Genomic DNA, 24,854 nt, shown 5'->3' with positions numbered 1-24,854 from the left:
AAAAAGCAAGATCCAAGAGTTAGTACGTGACAAAAACCGGGATTTGCCTCCAACTGACCGGATTAACCCTTGGAACAGCATCACTGGATTTCAAACTCGCTCCGTGACCGGGCGAGTTCCCCGTTTCCAACGCGGTTTTCACCTCAGAGACTCCAAGGAAAAATCCCAAAATACAGAGACACGAAGGAAAAACGCTTCCCACGGGTGGTGGGAATGAGAAGCCCCTGGATTTGCTCCGGGTTTTTACCTTTTGTGTCTCACAGTTGGGTTCACAGCTGTGGTTCATGAAGCGGGAGCAGTTCCCCTTCTGGGTCGCGTCGATTATCTGGGAAGAAAGGAGAAATCCAGGAAAACAGGCTCATTCCCGGGAATAGGAACCGGAACGGCGGCAAACACAACCCACATAGGAATAATCACCTCTTCCTGCAATTTCTTTGGGTTGGAGAATGGGGTTTATTAGGATTTCATTAGGATTTAATGCCCCCCAAAAAAGAGCATTAAAGGAACACGGCTCTTAATTTTCCTGGCAGAGTTCTCCAGGTGAAGGGGAATCCTGGATTTTTAATGTTCCTGAGCCTTGGATATGCAGCACAAGAGATTTCTGGAAGATTTTTTGCCACATGCACTGTACTCCAAGGGAAAAGTCATCTCCTGGATCGCTCAACTTCCATATGTTCCTTTTAGAAAGGAAAACCCTCCTTTGTACCCCTTATTATCACACAGAACAAACCCTAAAATGATTATTTGGGGGGAAAAAAGAGGAAAAACAGGGGAAAAAAGAAAGGAAAAAACAAGGGGAAAAAGAAAGGAAAGGAGGAAAAAAACAGTAAAGAAAAAAGAGGGGGGAAAAAAAAGAGTATTTTTAGCTCATTTATTCTCAAACTCCTCAGACCCAAAAAAGTCCTGAAAGAAGAGACAAGTGGAATATGAGATTAATTCCTATTTATCCAGGGAGGGCCCAAGGCAGCAGCTCCACATCCCACAGAGTTTAAACTATGATGAATATTTAGAAATATCTCACATATTAATATTCCAATGACATTCCTGCCCATAGGGATTTTGCCAGCTAAGAATATCCTGATATAATGGGGTTTAATGGAAAAGGAAATGTGGTTAATTGGTGGACTTGGGCATCCAAGAAGGTTGAGTTGGGTTTGGATCGTCTCCCTAAGGACACAGTTTCTCCCCTTCACGTGGAAGGGATGACCCACGATCCATCCTTTCCTTTGGAACAACCATTTCTCCTCCCTAAGGATCCTGGGATACACCTGAGCTGCTGGAATTTTGTTGGAACAGGTTGAAAACTGAGGGATGGGTTAAAAAAATTAAGCATGAAGTCTCCTTTCCTTAGGAAAACGTGTCTAATGGATCCAGGACGTTGCTCCATGGATTCCCAAGCAGTTGGTGTTGCCCACAAAGCCCGGGAAGACCCTCCCAAAGCCAAGCCCAGCAATCCCTGTCTCACCTCATCATTCTTCAGAGCCATGAAATAATAGTGGATGTTCTTGTTCCGGGCATATTCCTTCACCCGAGCCTTGAATTCCTTGTGATCCAGCACCTCCCCACAGTATTCCAGGACAAAGGTGTTGCTGGAAGAGGAAAAAACCACCAATAAACACGGAATAACCCCAGTGGAGGAGGATTTTCTAAACAAGCCTCAGCAAATGCAGCGTCAGGGAAAGCAGGAACCCACAAGCCACGTTTTTTCCCGACGGGAGGGAGTGAAAGAGCGGGAAAAAGCCGTGGGAAGAGCTTACGATGGCAGGTCCTTGGCAGCTCGGAGCCCCCAGCCCTTCTTCTCGGTGAGGATCACCTCCACATCCGCGTGCTGCTTCTTCTGGAAGCGCCTGTTGGAGCAGTAGTCGCCGTTGGGACACCGGGAAGAGCTGTGGGAAGGAAACGGGAGCGAGTCGATTCCCAGCGGGACAGCAGTGATGACAGGAAGGGCTCAGATGGGAAACAGGTCCCAGGGAATTGTAACAAACTCATTGGGAAACCTGGGAATGTGTTTGGCTATAAAAAGCACGGCCCCGTGAGCGTCAATTCAAAGGCAGATAATTTATTTCTGGAATACTGGGAATGCTAATCCTGCTGTACTTCCATGTCAGACTATCAAAATGGGATGAACTGGGATCTCCTCCCCATGTTTTGGGACTTCTCCCTCCAATATATTCCCTATCTGGGCTATGAGATAAAAACTAAGGGTGGGATTCTGGCAGGGAATTCCAATCCTTCCACCCCAGCTGGTCACAATCCTTGTTCCAGAGGGAATCCCATCAAATGCCCCATTCCCAGCCTCCACTGCCACAGAGCAGCAAAACCTTCCAGGAGGGAGAAGGAGACAACAGCCACAGGCTGGTGAGGCTCTGGGAAGAGGAGATCCAGGAGATTGTGAGCCCTGAGCTCCTGCAGATCATCTAAAGACTGAAATCATGGAATCGTGGAATGGTTTGGCTTGGAAGGGACCTCAAGGATCATCCATTTCCACCTTCCACTATCCCAGGCTGCTCCAAGCCCTGTCCAGCCTGGCCTTGGACACTTCCAGGGATGGGGCAGCCACAGCTTCTCCGGGCAGGGCTGCGTCAGCTCCAAAGGTCACTCCACGCCGGCGCTGCCCCTTCCCGCGAATTTCTGGGTTAATTTTAGGGATTCCCAAGTCACCTCCGGGACACCACCCCCCAGCCCATGGAATGGCACTCACCACTCGATCATGAGCAGGCGGTTGAGACAATCCTCCCCACAGGCCACCTCCCCCTGCGCCCGCTCCTCCTTGGACAGGGGTGGGCACTCGCACAGCATCCTCTTGATATCCCGGTGGGATTTGTTCTTCTTCCTGGGCAAGGCGAGGCGTGGAAACACAAGGTGAGACAGGAGCTGGGTGCAGAAATCCTCCTCAATCCTTACTGCATTGTTGGAGGACATTAATTTCTCCTCCAGCAACGGGATATATGGAATGGTGACCTTGGGATAACCACCGGGAGGTACAGGGGTAACCAAGGACGCTCGGCTTGTTTAGAGAGGGAGGTGAGGATTTGGTGATCATAAAAAATGATTCTTCAAAAAGAATTCCCAGGATATTTAACTTTTTTCCTTTCTCCTCTGTGCCCACTTTTATTTGGACATCCATTTGTAAAGGGTGTTATTTTAATAAAGGAAATTGGAGGGTTTAGTTACTTCGACCTCTGTTTTATGATGAAAAAGAGAAGAAAATCAGAGTTATAGGAAAAGTAGGGCAGGAAAGGCATCCACTAATTAATATTTTAACTTCCATGAGAGAATTTTAGGAATTTTTTGGAGTGTGGATCCCAACAAGGCAAAAAAAAAAGGCATAAGAAAAAAATGTGGGACTTCAAATTATGGCTGTTGGAGCTAAAAAAAAACTCATCTGAGATGATAAGTAAAGACATGGAATAACAAAAACCTTTGGAAACACACGTTGTGTGTCCAAAATCTTTCCCACACCCGGACAGAATTCCCTGTGCCAAGAGAGAGGGAGCTGGTATTTGGGGACACTAAAAAGGCTGGATCTGAATAAATCAATCAATCAACCTTCCCCTCATATCCTCCCATTTTCCAGCTCTTCCCATCCCCTGGGAATGTCTGGGTCCAATGGGGGGATTCTCTTTAGGAGAAGGGATGTAGGGCAGTTAAACACTTCCCAGTGTTGTCTCCTCTCCCCTTGCCAGACATCAGGAATGCAAAATTCCTCCCTTTCCCTCCAAATTATGCTGATTTGGCCACAAAACCCACAACTATCACTGAAGCAAATGGGAGTTAAAACCCAAAACTGCTCCGGGAAGCAAAACAAGGATGAAAGAAGCCGTTACCTCTCCGTCAAGTAGACGTTCTCCTCGATGAGGTCGAAGTAACACGGCATCTTGCCCTGCTTGGCAAACTCCTTCCAGCGCTGGGGGTCTCTGAAGTCGTCCATGATGCAAGGTCGGCCCACCATGGAGGAATCCTGCGGCGCCGGCTCCCCCGGCTCCCCCTCCGCCTTCCCCTTCCTCTTCTCCCTCGAGTCCCCGTCGCTCTCCGAGTCGCTCTCCACCTCCGGTCGCCTTTTTTTCGGTGGCCCTCGTTCCTTCACGTCGTTTTTCTCCAGAATCTTCACCTCCTCCTTCTTCTCCGCGCCGGGCACTGGCTCCTTGGTGGAATTGCTGCTGATCTCGTGTGCCTGCACCGAGCCCTCTTCCTTCTGCCCGGGCAGCTGGGATTTACTGGAGGGGCTGGGACGATCCCAACGATCGTCCTCTTCGTACTCCTCGTGATCCTCCGTCAGGGAATCCGGCACCTGCCCTTGGATCCGCTCGTAGTTGACCACGGAAGGTCTGCCGGCAGATCTCGCATCCCAGTAACCGTTGCCTTGCCAGTAATTCTGGGAAGCGCCGTAGGCTCCGGAGCCTGGCTGGTAAACATATCCCGAGTACATCCCGAAGCTGCTGTCCGGTTGCTGGTACGTGCTGCTGGGCTTCTCCGTCTGGGGAAAGTCCCAGCCCAAAGCACTCATCTCCTCTGTTGTATGGAAGCCATCCAGCCTGGGATAGTCTCCGAGGCTGGACTGGTGGAGCCCACCCTGCCCTTGCCGACTGTCCGGCTTGGAGCAGCTCATCTGGTGTCGGGACGTGTCGGTGCCTTCAAAACTCTCGGGAAGACAGAACGGCTGCTCATCCGGCCGGACCACGGGCCTTCCCATGGCCACCATCTCCGTCAGCATCATCCTCTCCTCCGCGCTGGGCTTCCCGTGGGAATCCGTAGTCAGATCTGCCTGGCTCGTGCTGTCCACGCCATCGCTCTGCGCCTGGCATGGATCCGCCCGCAGCTCCTCCACCTCCTTCCTGCTCAGCTCCGTAGATGTTGCCGGACTCTTCTCCATCCCTCTGGGAGAACTCCTGCTCTCCACCTGAGATCCGCCTTTACTCTCCAGCCTCTCCTCGTAATAGGGCCTGCTGGGCTCGGGTCGCTCGTCATCCCAGTGGTCGGAGAAGCGCCGGTTGCCTTGGCTGCTCCGGGAGGAGCCCGGGCTGTTCTCCTCCATGGCGATGGTCGAGTTCTTGGGAACCACCACGACGGATTGCAGCCGCTTCCGTGGCGTGCCGTCGTCGGAATCCGAGTCATCCGTGTCGCTGTCGTCGCTGCCGCCCACGCTGTCGCTCTCCCCCGTGTCCGAGTAATCGTCGTGCCCGGCAGGAATGAATTCCACGGCATTGCCACTGCTGTCACACGTCGGAGCCTGAGTCACCGTCTCCGTGTCCTCTGCTGTGACAATGACATCGGAAGAGGGATACAGGACATCGGGAAAAGCCGAAGCCACCAAGGGCCCGTTTCCCTCATCCCTCTCAGCCAATAGGCCAGGACACGGAACCCTCAACTCATCCAGTTCAGCTCCCTCAGTGGAAACAGCGCTTTCCTCCACGACCTGTCTGCTGCGCTGCTCCAGCGGCACTTCTGAATAGTAGGAATGTTCATCTTGGAACGCCTGTTTGCTCTTTGCTGAACCAAGATCAACGTGCTGAGCACCCAACTCCAGCATCTCTTCGGCTTCCGAATGCTGGAGCAGCTCCTGGTGCCCAGTCGGTGGCACATCCCATTTGGAAGAGGTGCTTTCCTCCGGCACGGGATGATCCAACACGAGCCGCTGGGAACAGCCATCCTGGGAGGAATCTCTGCTCGAGCTCTCCACTGCCAGGCTAATTTTATGGGAAGGATGGCCGTGCCCATCCTCGCAGGCAGACTTGGGATGGGGATCCTCCACGCTCTCATAGTCGCATGTCACCGTCTGCGGCTCCACCTGCACGTCCAGGAAAGCCTCGGATGGAACTTTCAACTCCGCTGGTTCCGCCTCGATTTCCACTTCCGAGTGGTACAAAGCAGGGGCGGCATCGTCGGAAATGTAGCAAAAAATGGGTTCTTTGGTTTTGTCACACGGAGTCGCCTCCTCATCCGCCTTCTCCAGGGCAGCTTTAGTGGGATCTACATTCACAACGGCGAAAGGGGCGGGTTCCTCCCGCTGCTGCAGCACTGGAGCCTCCACTTCCCGGAATAGGCTGTTGCACTCGCTGGACTGGACCCGGGAATCATCCGGCTCTCGCTCTTGAGACACATCCGTGCCCTCAAACCCATTGGATGGCAATGGATATGACGAGCTCGTCTTCACAACAGGTGACGCTTCCGACTGGCACGGGCCATCGTCAGAGGATGCAGGAACATCCTCTGCTTTGGAGGCACTGGAAGTTGCCAGCCCATCACCCCGACCCTCTGGGGAGCCGTTGACGCTCAGTTCCATGGGGAAACACATTCTTACTGGATCGTGCTTTACCTTAAATGACGTTTCCGGTTCCGTAACACTGTCGTGGCTTTCGCTTCCTGTGGGTTCCTCGGATTTGGAGCTGGCCAAACCCACTGTTGACTCGTCCGCCTTCAGCAGCGCAGGCGAATCGCTGAGCTGATTTAGCGGAGAAAGCGTCTTTTCCCTTTCCAGCTTTTTGGCAATGGACACCCTGATCTCATTGCTCTTCAGACACGAGCTCTCTAAATCTAGAGAATTACACTGCGGCTTGATTTCCTCGAGTGATTCTGTACAACAGAAAGAACTCTTAAATTTATCAGGCTTTGGCGCGGGGGTCTTGGAAGGGGTGGATTTATAGCGGGAGGAATTCACATTACTGTCGGGCTTGGAATGGGAATTCCCCTTCCGATAGCCCAGTTCATCGAGGGGAGAGCACCTTTTGGATACTTCACTTTCGGAAGTCCTTTTGGAATCTCGATCTGCTTTCGACGACGACCTTCCTCTCCTCTCCACGTCGGCGTGAGACGACTCCACTTTGCTGTCCCGGTCCGACTTGGAGTAGGAAGATCTCGAGTCTCTGTAGGAGGAGGAGGAGTGGGAGGACGTCCGCCGGGAGTCGCTCGATCTGGAATGTGTCCTCCTGTACTCGTCCTCCGAGTCCGAGCTCTCCCGGCCCCTGTCCGCGTAGGAACGGGAATACCTGGACCTCTCCCTGTACGGGGAGCTCCGATGGTACCGCCGCTCGGACTCGTAGTAATGCGAGCGCTCCGATCTCGAGTAGGAAGAGCTGGTGCGGGAGCTGCGGTCGGAGCGGGAGCGGGAATGAGACCTGCTTCGCCTCCTGTCCCTGTCAGAGCGCGAGCGGGAGGACGAGTACCGTGAGTCTCTGTCTGACTTTGAGTAGCTCGAGTACTTCTCATCCCTGTCCGACTTGGAGCGCGACGAGGATTTTCCCAGGTCGTCACCTCGGAGGGATGCAGAGCTCCGTCTGGAATCTCGCTCCTTCTCCGTGCTGGAGACCTTCAGCTCATGCGAGCGCTGGCTGGACGAGGTCCTCACCGAATCCTCGTCGGACTCGGAGCCCTGCGGCGCGCCGTCGGATTGGGAGAACTTCCTCTTTGCCCCCTGCCTTCGGGAGCACACCGGAGCACCCTTGGAGCCATCAGAAACCTCCTCCTCTTTCCCAATATGGGAATCTTCCTTCTGCGGAGTCATCTCCAGCTGCTCGGGCGCGTTCTGGGTGACACGTTCCTCCGCTCCGCGCGATCCCGCGTCCTGCCTGGCCTCAGGCTCCGGGGCCTCCTTGGGTGCCGTGTGGTTCGGCTCCTTCGGCGCGGGGGCTTCGGTTTCCACGGGTGGCGACAGCAGCGGCGTTGACATCGGCGTCACCGCCGGCTGTGGCGGAGCCACAGCCGCAGGAACCAGCGGTAGAGGAGGAGGCGGCGGAGGCGGCGGCGTGGGTGGGAATTCCACGGCCAAGGCCGCCGGCTCCGCTCCCAGTGGCGGTGCCGTCGCTGCCGGAGCCGGCGTCGGTTTCGCCGTGACACTGAGCAAGTGTTTCTTAAAATGAATCTTCCCCAGTTCTACCTTCGGTTTCGGAGGCGAAGATTCCTCGGCCGAACCGGCGGCGTCACCCAGGTCCGGTTTGGTTTTGGGGTTAAAATCAGCGGGAAGGGGAACTGGAGGGTTGGGAGCTTCATTTTGTTTCTCGTTTCCGAGTCCGCTCAGGAATCGATTGGGTAAAGTTTTCTTGGTTAAACTGAAGCTGAAAGACACTTTTTGCCTTCCCTGCTCCTCCAAGTTGACCTTGGTTTTGGTGCCTTTGGGCAGAAAGCGACTGGAAGCGACGCCTTTGAACACGGGGCCTTTGATAAAACCAGCTCTCGGCACCGTTTCGGGTTTGCCCTGTGGGAGGAAAAGAAGAAGAAGTTGGAGGAATTGAGGTTTTATTGGGGTTTAACAGTATTTTCTTTCACCTGGTGAATTTTTTATGCTGATCAAAGAGAAATGGACACCCCGGCTCTGCCTTCAGCACCAGATCTGTCCTGGACACAATCGATTCCTCGGGCACTTCCAGTTGGAACAAAACCTCCTCTGGGGTTTGGGCTGAGGCTTTTTAACTGACTCATTAACGACCAAAGTGAAAGTCCTTCTAACATTTAATTCTGATTTTTTAAAAAAGAGAGGGAGTTCAACATACAAAGTTAATCAAGGACAAAACGCTGCTTTTTGTGCACTTTAAAAAAATACCCGCATTTTCAGCTTTAGAGATGTTTGCTTCCACATTTCAGGAGACTCTGCCTGGATGCAGCCTCTCAGTACTGGAAAAGGCTCCAGGGAGACCTGAGAGACCCTTCCAATGCCTAAAGGGGCTCCAGGAGAGCTGGAGAGGGACTGGGGACAAGGGATGGGGGGACAGGACACAGAGAATGGCTTCCCAGTGCCAGAGGGCAGGGTTAGATGGGATATTGGGAAGGAATTCCTGGCTGGGAGGGTGGGGAGGGACTGGAATGGATTTGCCAGAGAAGCTGTGGCTGCCCCTGGATCCCTGGAAGTGTCCAAGGCCAGGTTGGAGCAACCTGGGCTAGTTGAAGGTTTCCCTCTCCATGGCAGGGCGTAGAATGAGATGATCCTTAAGGATCCTTCCCACTCAAACTCTGTCCTTTCCCACCTCCCTCCAACAGCCTTATCCCAGTCACTACTAATTCCCAACAAGTTTCCAGGCTCAGCCACAGACCAACACTAATTAAACCCCCAAGAATTCCCAGCAGGACCCAGTGGTGCACGATGCCTCTGTCACCTCTGGGTGGAACACTCTCCATGTCCTTCCAACCAGGAGTTTTCAGCTGCCTCCTGCCAGGATCTCCCTCAGCACCTTGCAGTCCCAAAACTAGGAATTTTCAGAGCATAAAGCACCATTTATTTACCCAATTGGGGATTTTCCACCTATTTTAAAGCTTAGGGTTCCTCTGTGTCCTGGGAATGAGACCCCTGAGGGGAATGGTGTGGCACTGTGGGAAAAGGTGTCTTTGTCAACAGGGTTTACCCCATAAATCTGAATTTTATGGAATTACAGACTGGTGTGAGTTGGAAGAGACCTTAAGGATCATCTGATTCCACCCCCCTGCCATGGGCAGGGACACCTGCCACTGTCTCAGGTTGCTCCAACCTGGCCTTGGACGCTTCCAGGGATGGGGCAGCCACAGCTTCTCTGGGAATTCTGTAATTCCATGTTGTGTGGGAAGCATAATTCCAATGGAAGGAGTCCTATCAGAACCATTCCAAGCCAGGTTTTGCTCCCATAACTTTGCCATGGCCACATTTTTGGCAGAGGCAGCAGCTTCCCACTGTGAATTATTAAGTGTTCCGTTATCCTTTAACTCATGGAAAACAATCCAGGGTTTTCCAGGCTCAAGGCACTGGAGTAAATCATTAAATAAGATGGTAGTGGATTGGAAATCCCGGGTTTTTTTGCACCCTGGGACATCATAGATTTAAAAAAATTCTCTTTTTGACACCTGGGGTTGATTTTCAGTGTGAAAACCTTGTCAGGGTCTCCACGTGACTCATCTTGGTGTCCCAACCCAACATCCAATTGGAATTTTGGCAGCAAATTAACTTAGTGTGGGAAAAGTGGGAGCACAAATCCAAAGCATTCCATAAAAATGGGTGTTCTTTGTGTGGGGATATTGCAGGGATGATTTTAAACCATTTCCATGGCTGGAAGGGCACCCAAAACCTCGGGAAAAAAGTGCATGTCCAGCTTGGAAATGGGATCCTCCCACCCCGACTGTCTCACAACGGTATTAATATTTATTATTCTAATTATTACAATTTAAAAATTCTTATTAAAATTCCCCGAAAATATTCCCAAAAAGGAAATATTTCCGTTTCCCAAATTTTTCCCTTATTCCCCAAGATTTAGTATTTAAAATTATATAAAATTATTAAAAATTAAATTAAAAATATAATAATAAAGCAGCTTTAAATAATATTAATACATTACAGTTATTAAAATTAAAGATTATCAAAATTATTAAAAATCATTCCCAAATTTTTCCCTTATTCCCAAAAATTAGTAGTAATAATAATAACAACAACAATAATAATAATAATCTATTTAAATGTAGTATTATTAAAATTTTTTAATTATTGCAACAAATTATTCCCCAAACAGAAATATTTCCCTTCTTTCCAAATTTTTCCCTTATTCCTCCAAATTAGTACTTTTAATAATTAAAAATACTAAAGATTTAATAATAATAATTCACTGATATGAATACTTCTAGTTACTGAAATTAAAAATATTATTAAAATTATAAAAAAATATTTCCCAAAAGGAAATATTTCCCTTATTCCTAAATTTAACCAGAGGAATCCCAGAAAAACATCCATTTGCTTTATCCAGCCCCTTGGTCGTTCCCAACTCCCGGAATCTCGGCCAAACCAGCCCCAGGTTGGGCTCTGGCGTCACCAAGGAAGGACCTGGTTCCACTCACCTCATTTTCTTCTTCTCTGTTGTCACCAAGCCGAGGGAACATGGAAAAGAAACAGGAAATCAGGAGTAAACACCAGGAGAAACACGGAATGGAACGTTCGGTCTGGGATGGGACAGACCCAGAGACGGGGAGTGAGGGGACACCAACCCCCCAACCCAACCTGGCCCTCCCACAGACACAAATCTACCTCTGCAGAGGAGCACGGGGGGGAGGGCTCAAAAAATTCCACATTGGAAAATTCCAGGTGGACTTGGACAGAGCAAACCTTTTCGGAGTGAACCGTCGGCTCGGCAGCGTCTTCCGAAGGTTATTCCAATAGTTACTACAGTACACTGGAGAAGAACTGAGGGTATGAAACACCTCAAAAACGGGACTGAAAGAGCTGCAATTGGGGTTCCTTGGATTTTAATATTTTCCTTAAGAACTGAAAGGATTAAGGAGGAATTAAAGATACTTCGGGAGGTCTCGTGGATCCACAGCCTTGGATATTTGCCCTGATAATTACGCTTCATTAATCAAGTAATCAAGCCCATTAATCAATTAATGCCAAGTCTTTTGGCAGCTCAAAGCTCATCAGTGAATTAATTAGGACCATTCTCTTCACTCCAACCAAGGGGAAAGCCCAGCTTTCCAGAATTCCCAGGTTCTCCACTCCACACAAGGAAGGAGAAGGAAGAACACGACTCTGTCCCTGCCTTTGCTCAATTCCTGGGAGAGATTCCAGTTTTTTGGTCCTCCCGAGACACCTCAACCAAGACACAGACAGTTCACCCATCTCTGTCAGGGACCTACCAGAGATCCCAAAATCCCTCGCCAGCTCCAAACACAGCTTAGAGCTGGAATTTTGCTCCATTTCATCGGAATTTTGCTCAATTTTGTCACTTTTGAGCCATAATTCGGTGTCACAACTAAAGATTTCCTGCAGAAACATTCCCAGATTTCCCTTCAAGCACCAACTGATCCAGAAATATCAATTCCCAGAAGACAAAGCCGAAGTTTTTGGATTCCGAGCAACCCAAAGGCGGTGACGGCGCAGGAACCACCATGTCCCATTTAAACACCATCCACCGGGAATTAGGAGCAAAATTCGATACTGGAAAAAAGCAATCCCCACAGGAATATTCTCCAGGGCTCCCACCCAACTGCCAAAGATGATTAAAAGGTCATAAATTATTCCAGGGAGGAAACAGGAGCCGAGTTCCAGCCCCCGGAGCACATGAGATTTAACGGGGTGAGCCAAGCCTGGAATTCCCAATCCAGTCAATGCAGAAGCTCAGGAGCCCTCCAAGGGCAGCTCCTGGACTTGGAATGAACACCTAAAAGGAGGTTTCCATTTCAGAATCCCAAAAGGTGGAATTTTAGACTCCCAGGAATCCGTTGCTCTCGATGGTCCCGGATTTCGGGGGTTCAATTTTGAGGTTTAGTGGAGTCAAAACAAGATCCAGCAGAAACGCTGGATTGGGTGATTTCGGGGTCTTTTCCAACCTAAACAATTCCATGAAGATTTCCAAGACTTCCATAACCAGGTGCAGCCCAGGATTACAAGCAACAAATGTCAATAATTACATTTTAACTACTAATAACAATTATTATTATCATTACTAAAATTCAAAAATTATTCTTGAAATTGGTAAAAATTATTCCCCAAAATTATTCCCCAAAATTATTCCCCAAAAGGAAATATTTCCCTTAAAAAAATAACATCGGTTATACATAAAAACACAGATTTCAGTAGGTGAATATTGGGAAACAGGTAATTAAACTCAGGAGCTTGGGCGGGAGCCATGGAACATGAGCTGGGGATCCATCCCAGATGTTTTCCAGCAGTTTTCCAGCTCCAGAGGTTGGGAACAATCCCAGTGGCTGCACCTTGTTCTGTGCAGGTACAGAAAAATCTGGGATGAAAATGAATGGCTTATTATATGTATTTGCTTACTATAAATTATATCTTGCTGTATTTATTATTTTTATTATTTATTCTATTCTATTGATGCTTTTTTATTATATTTATTTAGTTATTCTGTATTTCCACTCCTGGAAACATCCCAGTTTTGTCGTGGGAATGTTAATAAAAATTAAAGATCTATTTTAATTCCAAGGCAGCTCCAGCATTTCCTGGGAGCTTAAACCCCCGTTTTTCAGGTGAATCCCACCCAATAATCTGAATTTTATCCAAGTTTTCCTTATGCTAAAGAGCCAAAAAAATTCCAAATCAGGATTCCAAAGTCTAAAAGACAAAACTTTCCCAGCCTCACCTCCCTTATATCCCAGTTTTTTAACTTTTATTCTCCCTAATAGAGGAAAATCTGGAAGCCTCAAGGTTTTCTTATCTCCCTATCTGCAAACTAACAGCCCTGGGAGGCTGAAAAGGCCCATTCCCAGCAGGAATTCAGCTCAGGAATTCACAGGGATCCATCTAAAAGCCCTTTGCTGCCCGAAAAAAGGGCACAAAATGCAAAACCCCAGCAGTTAAATCCCAACTTCCAGTTTAGGAAGTTGAGATTTAACCTGTTTTGCTCAGGTTGGGTGAGCCAAAAATATGTCTGGATGCAGATGGAATTCCATGGATCACCTTCATCCACAGCAGGGGAAAGGAAAGCAGAAGGTCAATTTGTTATCCCAACAAGATCCTGAAGCTCCAAAGGAATGATGAAATCCCTGGATGCCCTGGATGCTGGGGATGAAATCCCTGGATGCTGGGGACAGAATTCCCTCTCTGTTGCTCTCAGTCTTGGGATTCCACGTGGTTTGGATGGAAGGGATCTAAAGGATCATCCCATTCCCACCCCTGCCACGGGCAGGGACACCTTCCACCAACCCAGGTTGCTCCACCTGGCCTTGGACACTTCCAGGGATGGAGCATCCACAGTTTCTCTGGGAAAACTGTGCCAGGGCCTCCCCACCCTCCCAGCCAAGGATTCCTTCCCAATATCCCTAAATTTCCCCTCAACTCCCACCCTCAGAACTGAAGGATTTCCTAAAACACTCCTAGGCCTGAAGAGCCATCACCCCTTGGGTTCAATAATCCCAAATGTGGGATAAAAAACAAGGATAAAAGTGCAGCTGCCCTTGGGGTTCATGGAAGATTGGGATGAACTGCTGGGAAATCTGTGCAGAGCACTGGGATTTAATATCCCAAAGTGTCCCTGCTCCCAGAAATCCTGCTCTGCATATGGATAATGTACAACCAGAAGAAAAGCTGGGAAGTTCACAGGAAATCCTGCTGCTTCCCAAAAAAAAAAAACATGGAGAGAGGAAAGGCAAAAGGACACACGAGAAGGGGGGAAATCCCTATAAAATATCTTATTTAAATGGAAGCTGGAATTCCGGTCGAGTTCTCCCGAAAATGAGGTCAAGGTGCCTTTTTCTGCAGCACGTCCCTGAAATCCTGCTTCCCAAAATCCCCATTTCCTGCTTTATACATTTTCCCTGAGGTTTTGGAGCTGGAAGTTTGGAGCAGAGGAAGTGACACCGTTTGTCCCGGGCTGGAATATGAAGGAAAAGGAAGGACTGGACATTCCAGGGAAAGAAGGAGCTGAATCTATGGAAAATCAGGATTTATCCCTTCATTTATAAAAACGAGGAGTGACCTCATTTATCAATTATTTCATTCTTTATGTGTCAGAATTCCAGCATTTTGGGAATTCTCCAGGAAAAAGGTCCAGTTAAGAAGAAAATATCCACTTTCCTGCTCCAATAAAGGACCCTGCTCCTTCCCCAAAATCTCTGGGAATTCCCAAACTCCCCCCAAATCCTGCTTTCTCCTTTTTGCTCAGAGTAGGGAATATCTGAGGAAGGAATGAAGTTTGGAAGCAATGAGGAATTCCCAGGAAAGCTGGGAAAGGGATTCACCCGCCACAAGGAGGGAAAGGATGAGGATGGAAGGGTGAGGATGGATATGGAAAAAGGATGGTTTCAAAAACAGAGGGAACAAATCCACACCCAGACTCCAAACCACAGCTCCTGGCTCTGCAGCATTCCCTGGAAAACTTCCCCCTCCTCTGGGAGCAGGGAAGGGCATTCCAGCAGCAGCTTTGGGAGTCAACAACTTGCCACCAGTGTCATGGAAATGGGATCACTTCCCAGGTAATCCCTGCCCCAAACCCCCTCCTCCTCCAAAACCCCCTGCTCCAAAACCCCCAGCAGGAACAAAGAGCCACCCAAGGAATCGGCTCACAGGAAAAAGGGAATTTTAAACTGAGTTTTCCCGCCTTGATGGAATTAAATCCTAAAACCCAGGCCCATCCCTGGCTCCATCCAGGCCTGGATCTAACACAGAAATGCAGTTTAACATCTCCAGGATGGTCTGAGATGGATTTTTCCCTCTGGAATAATACCAGGGGTGGGATGGATGGAGGGGAATTGCACCAAGAAACCACAAACCCACATTAAACCCAAAGCTCCACAGCAGCTTTAGCCAGGGGAGAGGGGTTTTCCTGGGATCAGAGCAGCATTCCTGGGATCAGAGCAGCATTCCTGGGATCAGAGCAGCATTCCTGGGATCAGAGCTGCCCAGGACATTATTTCCCTCCTTATTTCCCCCCCTCATTAACAATTTTTAATTCAATCTCTAATTCACATTAAAACCTTCCTAAAGCCAGGGTTAGGCCTGGCTTAAAGCTCAGCCTCAATTCCTCGGCCCCAACACTTCCCCCCAGCTGCTTATCCCCATTCCCAACACTTTTTATCTCCCCTCCCCATCCCAGTTCTATCCCTTTCCATGTTTTCCAGCCCATGGACACTTTGCTGTGACCCCCAGAGGCACCACCACAGTCCAAGCACAACCAAACATCCCTCCTTCCAGCAAAAGCCACTTTCAGGACTAAGAATTAGTGGGAATTAGTGGGGAAAAGTAGGAAAAAAAAAAATCCATCTTTTAAGTTTTTCCCAAATCCTTTCCCACGCAATCCCTGCACAGGAAAATTCCTCTGGTTAAGCTGCTTTTTAAAGTTGATTTTTTTTTTTTAAGTCGCTCTTTTTAAATTGCTCAGTTTAAGTTAAAATTCCTTTGGGAGCAGGAAAAGAATTCCAAGAGGAGTCAAGGAAGCCGAAAACTTGAGGAATTTTAGAACAATAACGACAAGGATAATCAGGAAAATTCCATTTACTTACAGCTGCTGTTACCAGGGACCGGGATGGGGCTTCATTCCCAACTCATTCCCAGCATCTGGAGCTGTTGAGGCTCCACCTGAGCTGAGCCAATTCCTGGGGAATTTGGGCTTTGTGCTAAAAAACAGGGAAAAAACCCTCCAGGAGCAGCAAGGCCACGCTCCTCCCTCCAAAGGGAGGGATTTGGGAAGGACCCCCGGGCTCCAGCACATCTTCTCCCACCCCCGGCTTCCTGGTCCAGGTAAAACCTGGAATTTCCTCCCCTCCATCAGGTACCCCCATCCCGAGGGGTTTTCCCTAGGACAGCAAATTCCAGCCCTGAGTTTATCCTCACCCCCCTGGCACTGCACCTTTGGCTCCCAAAATGCCTGGAAAACAAGGAATTCTCTCTGGTTTGGGGCTTGCAGGGCCGGAGTGGGAAATGTGGAACCCATTCCCAACATCTCCTTGGCCCCAAAAGGGAAGCTGGAAGGAGCAATCCTGTCCCCTCCATCCCAAAATTCCCAAAATTGCATCCTACAAGCTTCACATTGAAGCAAAAACATGGAATTTCCATGTATTTTTCACCCTCTAACCCTCAAAAAATGCCTGGAAAACAAGGAATTCTCTCTGTTCCAGGGCTTGCTGGACCCAAGTCAGACACATGGAACCCATTCCCAACCCATTCCCAACATTCCCTTGCTCCCAGAAATGAAGCTGGAAGGAGCAATCCTGTCCCCTCCATCCCCAAATTCCCAAAGATGTGTCCAACAAGCTTCACATTGAGGCAAAACCATGGAATTTCCGTGTATTTTTCACGAGGTCACCCCTTAATTCCCACACGTGTAGCTCCAAATATTCCCAAAATTCCCCATATCAGAGCCCAAAATATCCCATTCTTACCCCAAACTCATCCCAAATTTAACAGGAAGACACTTCCCAGCCCCCAGCTCACATTCCAAATCTCCTCCAATTCTGCCTGGCAGGTCAAGGCGGGAATGGGAATATTTTGGGAATCGCTCTCAATTCCATAAAAGAAAATAAAGCTCCTTCCTGCTCCTTTGTACCAGGAATTGGCACTAAAATTCCAAGCTGGGAATGGGTTGTGCAGGGAAACACCAAGCACCAGGCTCCGGAGTTTTTCCTGATGGATTTCTATGTAAAAGGCTGGAAAAAAATACCCCGGGAATGCCACACTTTGGATTTCCAGCTGCTGGTGCATTTCAGGAAGGGAATCATGGAATCACAAAGTGATGCTCGGAAAGCTGGAAAATCTTGGAGCAATGGGGGGAAAGACAGTGGGAATCCACTGGAAAACAGGGATCCACATGGAGTGTTCCCCAGGCTCCAGCTCCTTCCCGATCCAGCCCAGTGGATCCCTCTCCCATTAAAATCATGGATCCAGCTTTGACTCCTGGCTCACATTCTCCTGAATTTCAGGTCCTGATCCAGAACACTCCTTGGGACCTCCCAGGAATTGCAGCCTCTGGGATGGATCCCAAAAAGCTGAGATGCAGCTGCAGGGATGGAGCAATTTGAGGGAAGTTTACCCTCTAAAAAAATGGGAAAAAAACAGAAAAAAAAGTCAAGAAAAAGAAAATGTTTTTTAGGAAGTCTCCGACCAACATTCCAACAACCAGAGCCACACTGGGACTTCCTCAGGACTTTTCCTCAAGGAGTCCTAAAGTTCTGGAAGGAACAATGTCCAGGTGTTCATAAATCCTCTCTTCCCTTCCAAATATCCACCCAGACAAATTCTATTTAGAATTCCAGCAGCAGATCCAAGCACAGGATTCCCAGAGAAGCTGCAGCTGCCCCATCACCGGAAGTGTCCCGGGCCAGGTTCCCAAATTCCCTATTCAGGCTCCCAAATTCAAACGTATAGAGAGAGTTTTCCTTCAATAATCCAGCTTTTCAGAAGCTGGAAACTCCTTGGATCCAGCAAGAGCCAAGTCTCTGCCTTTCCCTTCTCCCCTTCACATCCCATGGCACCATCACTAATAAAGGGGAGCAGCATTCCAAGGGAATGCAGGTGGAAAACGCAGCCTTTGCCTCCCATGAGCAGCTCCCAGGTGGATTGGGACACACCCATGGATCTAATTTGGGCCTTTAACCACAGCACATTTTCCAGGAGCTTGAGCTGAGGGAATCAAACTCCTGGATGGTTTTCCTTAGGGAAAAGCAGAAAATAGAATCCAGATTCCCACAGGAAATAAAAAACCACCGAGTCCCAAAGTGACGCCGACACGGAACAGCCCCGGCGTCTCCACAGCTCCAAAGAACAGCAAAAAAAACCTTGGGAACGGCCACAACCAAAACCCTGGAATTCCAAACTGTCTGAATCCATATCAGGTCACGTTAACAAAACCAATGGAACATTCCAGTGCTCCGATCCTGAATCCCAACCCCTCCAAACCACCCATGGACACACCAAGCCCCACCGGCATCCCTGGCGGGACGGCTGGAAAACCATCTCCCCCCAGGACGGAGCCGAATTCCCGCTGGGAAGGGCTCCCTGGTGGGAAAAAGTATTTTCTGTCATAACCCAAGGACGTGAGGGAAAGAAATCCTTGGAGCTCTCGACTCCACGAGATGACATCACCAACATGTCACTTGTCCAAGAGGTTCCTCCACCCTCGGGATGCAGTGGACGGGGACGATCTCGGAATCTTCTTCAAGGAAGCAACAGCACCAAGAAACATCCATCAAATATCCATCAAAAACAGGATTCCCGGAGAAACCGTGGCTGCCCATCCCTGGAAATGTCCAAGGCCAGGCTGGACGGGGCTTGGAGCAACCTGGGCTGGTGGAAGGTGTCCCTGCCCATGGCAGGGGGTGGCACTGGGTGATCCTTAAGGTCCCTTCCAAGCCAAACCAGCCTGGAACTCTAAGCAGGTCCAGGTCAGCATCAGGCAGCTCCAAGGAGAAGCTCCATGTGGAGTGTGGTGGTGGCTCCAAGCTCTGGGAATGGGGTTGGCCCAAATTTGAGGTTCTGCTGGAAGCTGAAGTTCTCAGGAATCCAAGCTGTGGCTGACAACGGACACGGAGAGCGACCGACCCAGGAAAAGCTGGACAGTTTCTTTCCCAACAGGAAAACTCCAGTAAAAGCCATTGGAATGTACATCCATAGTTCAGTTCCCGGCTCAACATCCACCTCCTCCGGCCAGCGCGGAGCTCCAGCTCAGCAGCATCCCTGGAAGTGTCCGAGGCCAGGCTGGACGGGGCTTGGAGCAGCCTGGGAGAGCGGGAGGTGTCCCTGCCCACAGCAGGGGGTGGCACTGGACGATCCTGAAGGTCGCTCCAAATCCAGGGAATAATTTCCAGGAAAACAAGGCTGAGCCCAATGATTTCCCAGGCTCCATTCTCACCACCAGGCTCTGCCCAACACTCTCCGAGCAGCGCAATTCCAACAGCAACTCATCCCAAAAAACAAACTGAGCACATCCCTCCTCATCCCACCCCCAAGCGGGCACAGGACAGGGAAAGCCACAGTCTCGGGCAGCACATCCCACAGCCACCGGGGTTTGGTTCTAATTCCACTCTTCCCAAACACCCAACACATCCTGGGACATTTCTAACGACCTAGTAATCCCAAATAATCCTCTTCTCCAGGGAAAAGCTCCTGTGCCGGGAAGAGCACCCCCAAATTAAGACCCAGCATTAAGGAACACAGCACAGACACATGGGGAACACCGGGATTCGTGGCAGGGACGGGGAAACACAACTCCTAAAAACACCAGGGCACTCCTGAAAACTTCCCGAGCTCCAGCACGGAACTGACACCCCCAGGAAACCCCAAAATCGGGCCAATTAATTAGGAATTCCTTTAGAAAGCCGTCAGGGAATCCGTTCCAGCAGCCCAGGTCGGCACCACTGGACATTTTCACACAACAAACATGAGACAACCCGGATGCTTTGGGATCCCAAATCCCACGTGCCAGCCCAGCCCACGGTGCCAGGATCCCTCCCAGCACTCCAAACTTCAAAGGTGAGATACCTAAATTAGGACAAAACTTTTGGGATCGACTGGAGAGTCCTTTGGACCCAGAGGGTCCCTCGGGAAGGGGACAGTCACTCCCCCCCAGGGCTCAGCTGAAGCAAATCAGGCTTTAGTCCAGGTTCTCCCGCCCCAGGAGCAAAACACAGCCTGGATTCTGAATCAAATCCTCCATTTCCCACTAATTTCAGACGGCTCAGCCACCAGCACCGTTTCGCTGGAACAAGGGGAAGCTGTTCCTCAGCTGCTCCAGGTGGGCATGGCCAGAATCCGCTCAGAAAAGGTTTGCTCTGTTGTCCTTGCTCAAAAAACCCACTATTTTTAGCTTTTCCTCCAATCCCACCACCGCACGGGGGGGGGGCTCCGTGCCAGGTGTCTGCTCCAGAGCCGGCAAAGTTTACGGAGCCCCCGAATGCTTTGCCAAGGAAGTCTAAAAATGTAAAAATAGCGTTGAGAACCAGCAGGAAAAGGCGGGGGGGGGGGGAGGGGGCGAGAAATCCAGCAGGGAAGGAGTGACTTTGCTCAGGAGAGGCGATAAAGCCGGAGGCCCTGGCGGGATAAAGGGGGTGTGTTGGAGAAATTCCCCATCCAGAGGAGAACCAGAGTTCCCGGCCATTAAACTGCTCCCCCTTCCCTGGCTCCTTCCTCCTGGCAGAAAATGGGGTCAGGGCAGGGGCCGCCCGGGGCCGGGCAGGATTCAAGGCGTAAAATCAAGACGGGGCTCGCTAAGCAGGAAAAAATAATGTTAATAGTAATAACAACAATAATAAAGGTGGTGGTGAAAAATGGCCCCGCCGGGAGGCCGGGACACGTCCGCACGCTCCGCCCGGCTCCCCCTGCGCTCCCCCGGGCAGGGACGGGACAGGGACAGGCACAGGGGCAGGGAAAGGGCGACACAGGGAAAGGGGGGGACACCGGGAAAGCGGGACACAGGGAACGAGGGGACACGGCCCCCCCCGCCCCGCCGCCCCCGGCGCGGCCGCTCCCGCCCCGCGCTGCCCGCCCGCCCCGCGCCCGCCCCGGCCGCGGCCATCACGCAAGGCCGGGGATGCGCGGCCTACCCCGGGCCGGAGGGAGAGCGGAGGAAAGGGGACGGGGAGCGGGGAAGGGGAAGGGAAGGGGTGTAGGAGAGGGAAGGGGGAAGGGGAAGGGAAGGGGAATGGGAAGGGGAAGCGTCCCGGCTGCCCGCGGCCGGCGCTGCCCGGCGCCGGCGGGCCCGAGGCCGCGCAGGGCCCGCGCTTACTCCGGCGTGGGGTGCTCCGGGTCGTAGAAATCCCCCATGGTGGGTGGGCGGGCGCGGGGCTCCGCAAGTGCCCCCTGGCCGGGGAGGCCCCGCTCGCCCCGTCGGGGCTCCTCACATGGTCCGGCGGGGCCCCCCCGCCACCCGCGCCCAGCCCGGCCCGGCCCCGCCGCGATCCGCCCCGGCCGCGGCTCCTCCTCCCGCCGCTCCGCTGCGGCCGCGGCGCGCTCCGGCACCGGGACAGGGACACACACCGGCACCGGGACAGGGACACGCACCGGCATATACACCGATATATATACCGGCACACACCGGCACCGGGACGGGGACACACACCGGCATATATACCGACATATATACCGGCACACACGCCGGCACCGGGACACACACCGACACCGGCACACACCAACACCGGGACACACACTGACATATACACTGGCACCGACACACACTGATACTGGGACACACACACCAGCACCGGGACACACCGGCACCGACACCGGGAGCGGCACCGACACACACCGGCACCAGGACACACACTGGCACCAGGACACACTGGCAGTGGCACCGGGATAGTGCCGGGATCAGCTGCAGCCCAACCGGGAGTCTCTCGGGACCACACCGGGATCACCCCCCCGATCACCCCTTGGCATCACCGGGGCCACACCGGAATCAACCCCGGTGTCACTGGGTCCCCACTGGGATCAGCCATGGGATTGCCGGGATCAGCCGCAGCACCACTGGGTTGGTTTTGGAACCATATCGGGATCATCCCCAAGATCACCCCCAGGATCACCCCCAGGATCACCAGGGTCACACCAGAATCAGCCACGGTGTCACCAACATCCCATCGGGATCAGCCATGGGATCACCAGGATCAGCTGCAGCACCACAAGAATTTTCTCAGGACGTATCAGGATCACCCCCAGGATCAGCAGCAGGACTGCTGGGATCTTGTTGGGGTCAGCCACTGAACCACCAGGATCCCTTCAGGATCACACTTGGATCACCCCCAGGATCACCAGGACCACAACAGACAGCTGGACCACAGCAGGATCAGCCACAGGATCACCAAAATCTCCCCAGGATCACTGGGACCACACTGGGATCACCCCCGTGATCACCAGGGCCACACCAGCACCCGGCACAGGATCCCTGGGATCTCCTTGGGATCACCCCTGGAATCTTCAGGATCTCACCGGGATCAGATGGGAGATCACCAGGATCACACCTGGATGAGCTGCAGCACTGCTGGGATCACCAGGGCTACACCTGGATCACTCACGGAACCACCAGGATCTTCCTGGGATCTCCTCAGCATCACCCTGGGATCACCCCCAGGATCACTGAGATGTCCCCAGGACCACACCAGGATCTCACTGGTGTCACCTCTGGGATTGCCAGGATCAGTCAAGGGATCACCAGGCCCTTGGATCACCCATGGAACACCAGCACCCCTGGAATCTGGGATGATCTGCCTTCCTGGCATCTCCCATACCCTGGGGCACTGGCACACCGGGATCTTCCATAGTCCAGTATCAGCAGCCCTGGGATCACCCACACCCCATGGATCATTCCCAGGATCACCAGCACTCCCAGATCACCCCCGGGATCACCCACACCCCCAGACACTGGCACCACAGGACACCACACCTCTGGAATTCCCGGAACACAGGGATCACTGGCAGCCTGGGATCTCCTCCTGGATCATGGGCACCCCCAGGATCACACCCTGGGATCACAGCCTGGATACCGGCACCACTGGCACCACATTCCCGGGGCTGCTCCTGCCCCCAGGCTGGGGGGGATCCCTTGGATGTTCAGAGAGAAATGTCCAAAAAAACCCTAAAAACTCTCTTTTGCTTTCACAGGTCATTTCCCAGCTTCCCAAACCCTGGGAAAGCTCCTCCAGGGAGCTCAGCCCAGGAGACCCACCTGTTTTTGGGATGCAGTAGGACCTTCCTGCTCACACAGGAGCCTCCAAAACACAGTTGCAGCTTCCAATATTGAGATTTTTCAGGATTTTCCCAGATTTGGGAGCACAGCACGGGCAGCAGGGACCCACAGGGATTGGGTGGGAAACAGGGGAGGGGTGGATGGACAAAGGAAAGGCTTAGATCCGATTGTGTGGAAGTGTTTTCTTGGGAAATCCAGCCTGGGTTGAATTTGCAGCAGCTTTATGAGCCTTTGGAAATAGATAATTCCAAAGGAAAGGTGATTTCTCGGCTGTTCTCCAACTCCCTTCTGGGAAGCAAGTGCTGTTATGGGAATAGAACCAAACTGAACACTGTGGAATTATTAATTTTCCCAGTGTTCTGTGGAAACGGAGCGTATGGAAAACCTCCGACCTGAGATACTTGAATTCGGGATGATCCCACCATGGCTGGCGCTGGTTTGGGCACTGGGATGTTCCTGATGGCCATGGAGCACTTTGGAGATTTCAGCATCATAATTCCAGCTTCCCAAATAATTTTGAGGGAGCTGGGGGGGCTCAGCCTGGAGAAAAGGAGGCTCAGGGGGGACCTTCTGGTTCTGCAACCCCCTGACAGGAGGGGGGAGCTGAGGGGGGTCGGGCTCTGCTCCCAGGGAACAAGGGACAGGAGGAGAGGGAACGACCTCAAGGGGAGGTTTAGGTTGGATTTTAGGGAAAATTCTTTTCTGGGAAGGGCTGTCCAGCCCTGGCACAGCTGCCCAGGGCAGGGGTGGAGTCCCCATCCCTGGAGGGATTTCAAAGCCCTGTGGATGTGGCACTTGGGGACATGGTCAGTGGTGGCCTTGGCAGTGCTGGGGGAACAGTTGGACTCGATCTTGGAGGGCTTTTCCAATCAAAACCATTCCATGATTACCCATAAATTGTTTCATTCCCTTCTCCAGGCGGATCCAACCAGCAAAGACTTGTTGCTCCAACAGCAACAAGCCCAGGAGACCAGTGGCTCCAGCACCAGGAAAGAGGGAGGTGGGAGCAGCCTGAGTTGTCCAGAGGCTCAGGAAAACCAGGGGTGTTTGAACTCCCTGGCTCGTGTCCCGTGCAAACAGCGGGATCGATTCCCAGTGACTGTCCCAACCTGCACAAAGGTTGGATGCTTTGATTTTCCCAGTGTTTATTTTTACAGATCGATGGTGGACACAAGCACGAGGCCCTTTTGTGAGCTGGCATTCCTTAGGGGATGCTGGGATCCAGGCTGAGCCCAGCCTGCTACAGGATGCGCAGAAAGGAGGGGGGTTTGTTCTTCCCGGCAGCCCCGACGATCCCGCGTTTCCTGCGCATTTTCTGCAGGGCCAACATGGTCCTGTCAAAGGTTTGCTGGGAACAGGGAACACAAAGGGATCAGCTTGGATTTCAGAGCACAGTTCTCACCTGTAAGAGCTTTTTACCTGAAAAATAAAACCAAACCCCTTCCCAAGCCTTTCCAGGTGGTGCTGGGAAAAGCTGGAAAAATCCCCGTCACGCCAGCGTGGCTCTGCCGGTGGAAGGTCCCAGCAGGCTCCAAGGAGGGCACAACAAATCCTGGGAAATTCTCCTGAGCACTGAAAAGCTGGTTTTGAAATGTTTTCATGGAATCCAGAACAGTTTGGGTTCCAAGGGATCTTAAGGATCGTCACATTCCAACCCCCTGCCATGGGCAGGGACACCTCCCACTAGCCCAGGTTGCTCCAACCTGGCCTTGGACACTTCCAGGGATCCAGGGGCAGCCACGGCTTCTCTGGGAAATCCACCCCAGTCCCTCCCCACCCTCCCAGCCA

The 24,854-nt window shown here is 51.6% G+C and overlaps 2 protein-coding genes across 3 annotated transcripts in view; both read right to left on the bottom strand.

Moving 5' to 3' along the window:
* Positions 1-21,244, bottom strand: part of SETD2 (SET domain containing 2) — a 50,279-nt gene extending 29,035 nt beyond the window's left edge. For both annotated transcript variants that reach the window (XM_017836848.1, XM_017836849.1), the window contains exons 1-7: positions 21,114-21,244; positions 10,786-10,801; positions 3,828-8,191; positions 2,702-2,833; positions 1,758-1,886; positions 1,466-1,589; positions 248-325 (exon numbers count right to left, since the gene is read on the bottom strand). In XM_017836848.1, coding sequence (XP_017692337.1) covers positions 248-325; positions 1,466-1,589; positions 1,758-1,886; positions 2,702-2,833; positions 3,828-8,191; positions 10,786-10,801; positions 21,114-21,151 — 4,881 coding nt within the window. In that variant the 5' untranslated portion in view covers positions 21,152-21,244. The remainder of the gene's footprint in view (positions 1-247; positions 326-1,465; positions 1,590-1,757; positions 1,887-2,701; positions 2,834-3,827; positions 8,192-10,785; positions 10,802-21,113) is intronic.
* A 3,062-nt stretch (positions 21,245-24,306) lies between these two features.
* The window catches only part of KIF9 (kinesin family member 9), a 23,935-nt gene continuing 23,387 nt past the window's right edge, over positions 24,307-24,854 (bottom strand). Inside the window, exon 20 of the mRNA XM_017836833.1 lies at positions 24,307-24,414. Within this exon, the coding sequence (XP_017692322.1) occupies positions 24,307-24,414 (108 nt within the window). The remainder of the gene's footprint in view (positions 24,415-24,854) is intronic.

This window comes from Lepidothrix coronata, unplaced genomic scaffold (assembly GCF_001604755.1).
Source record: "Lepidothrix coronata isolate B3197 unplaced genomic scaffold, Lepidothrix_coronata-1.0 Scaffold285, whole genome shotgun sequence".
Taxonomy (NCBI): Eukaryota; Metazoa; Chordata; class Aves; order Passeriformes; family Pipridae; genus Lepidothrix; species Lepidothrix coronata.
The sequence above is the reverse complement of the archived record's forward strand: the minus strand, read 5'-3'. Positions and strand labels throughout refer to the sequence as shown.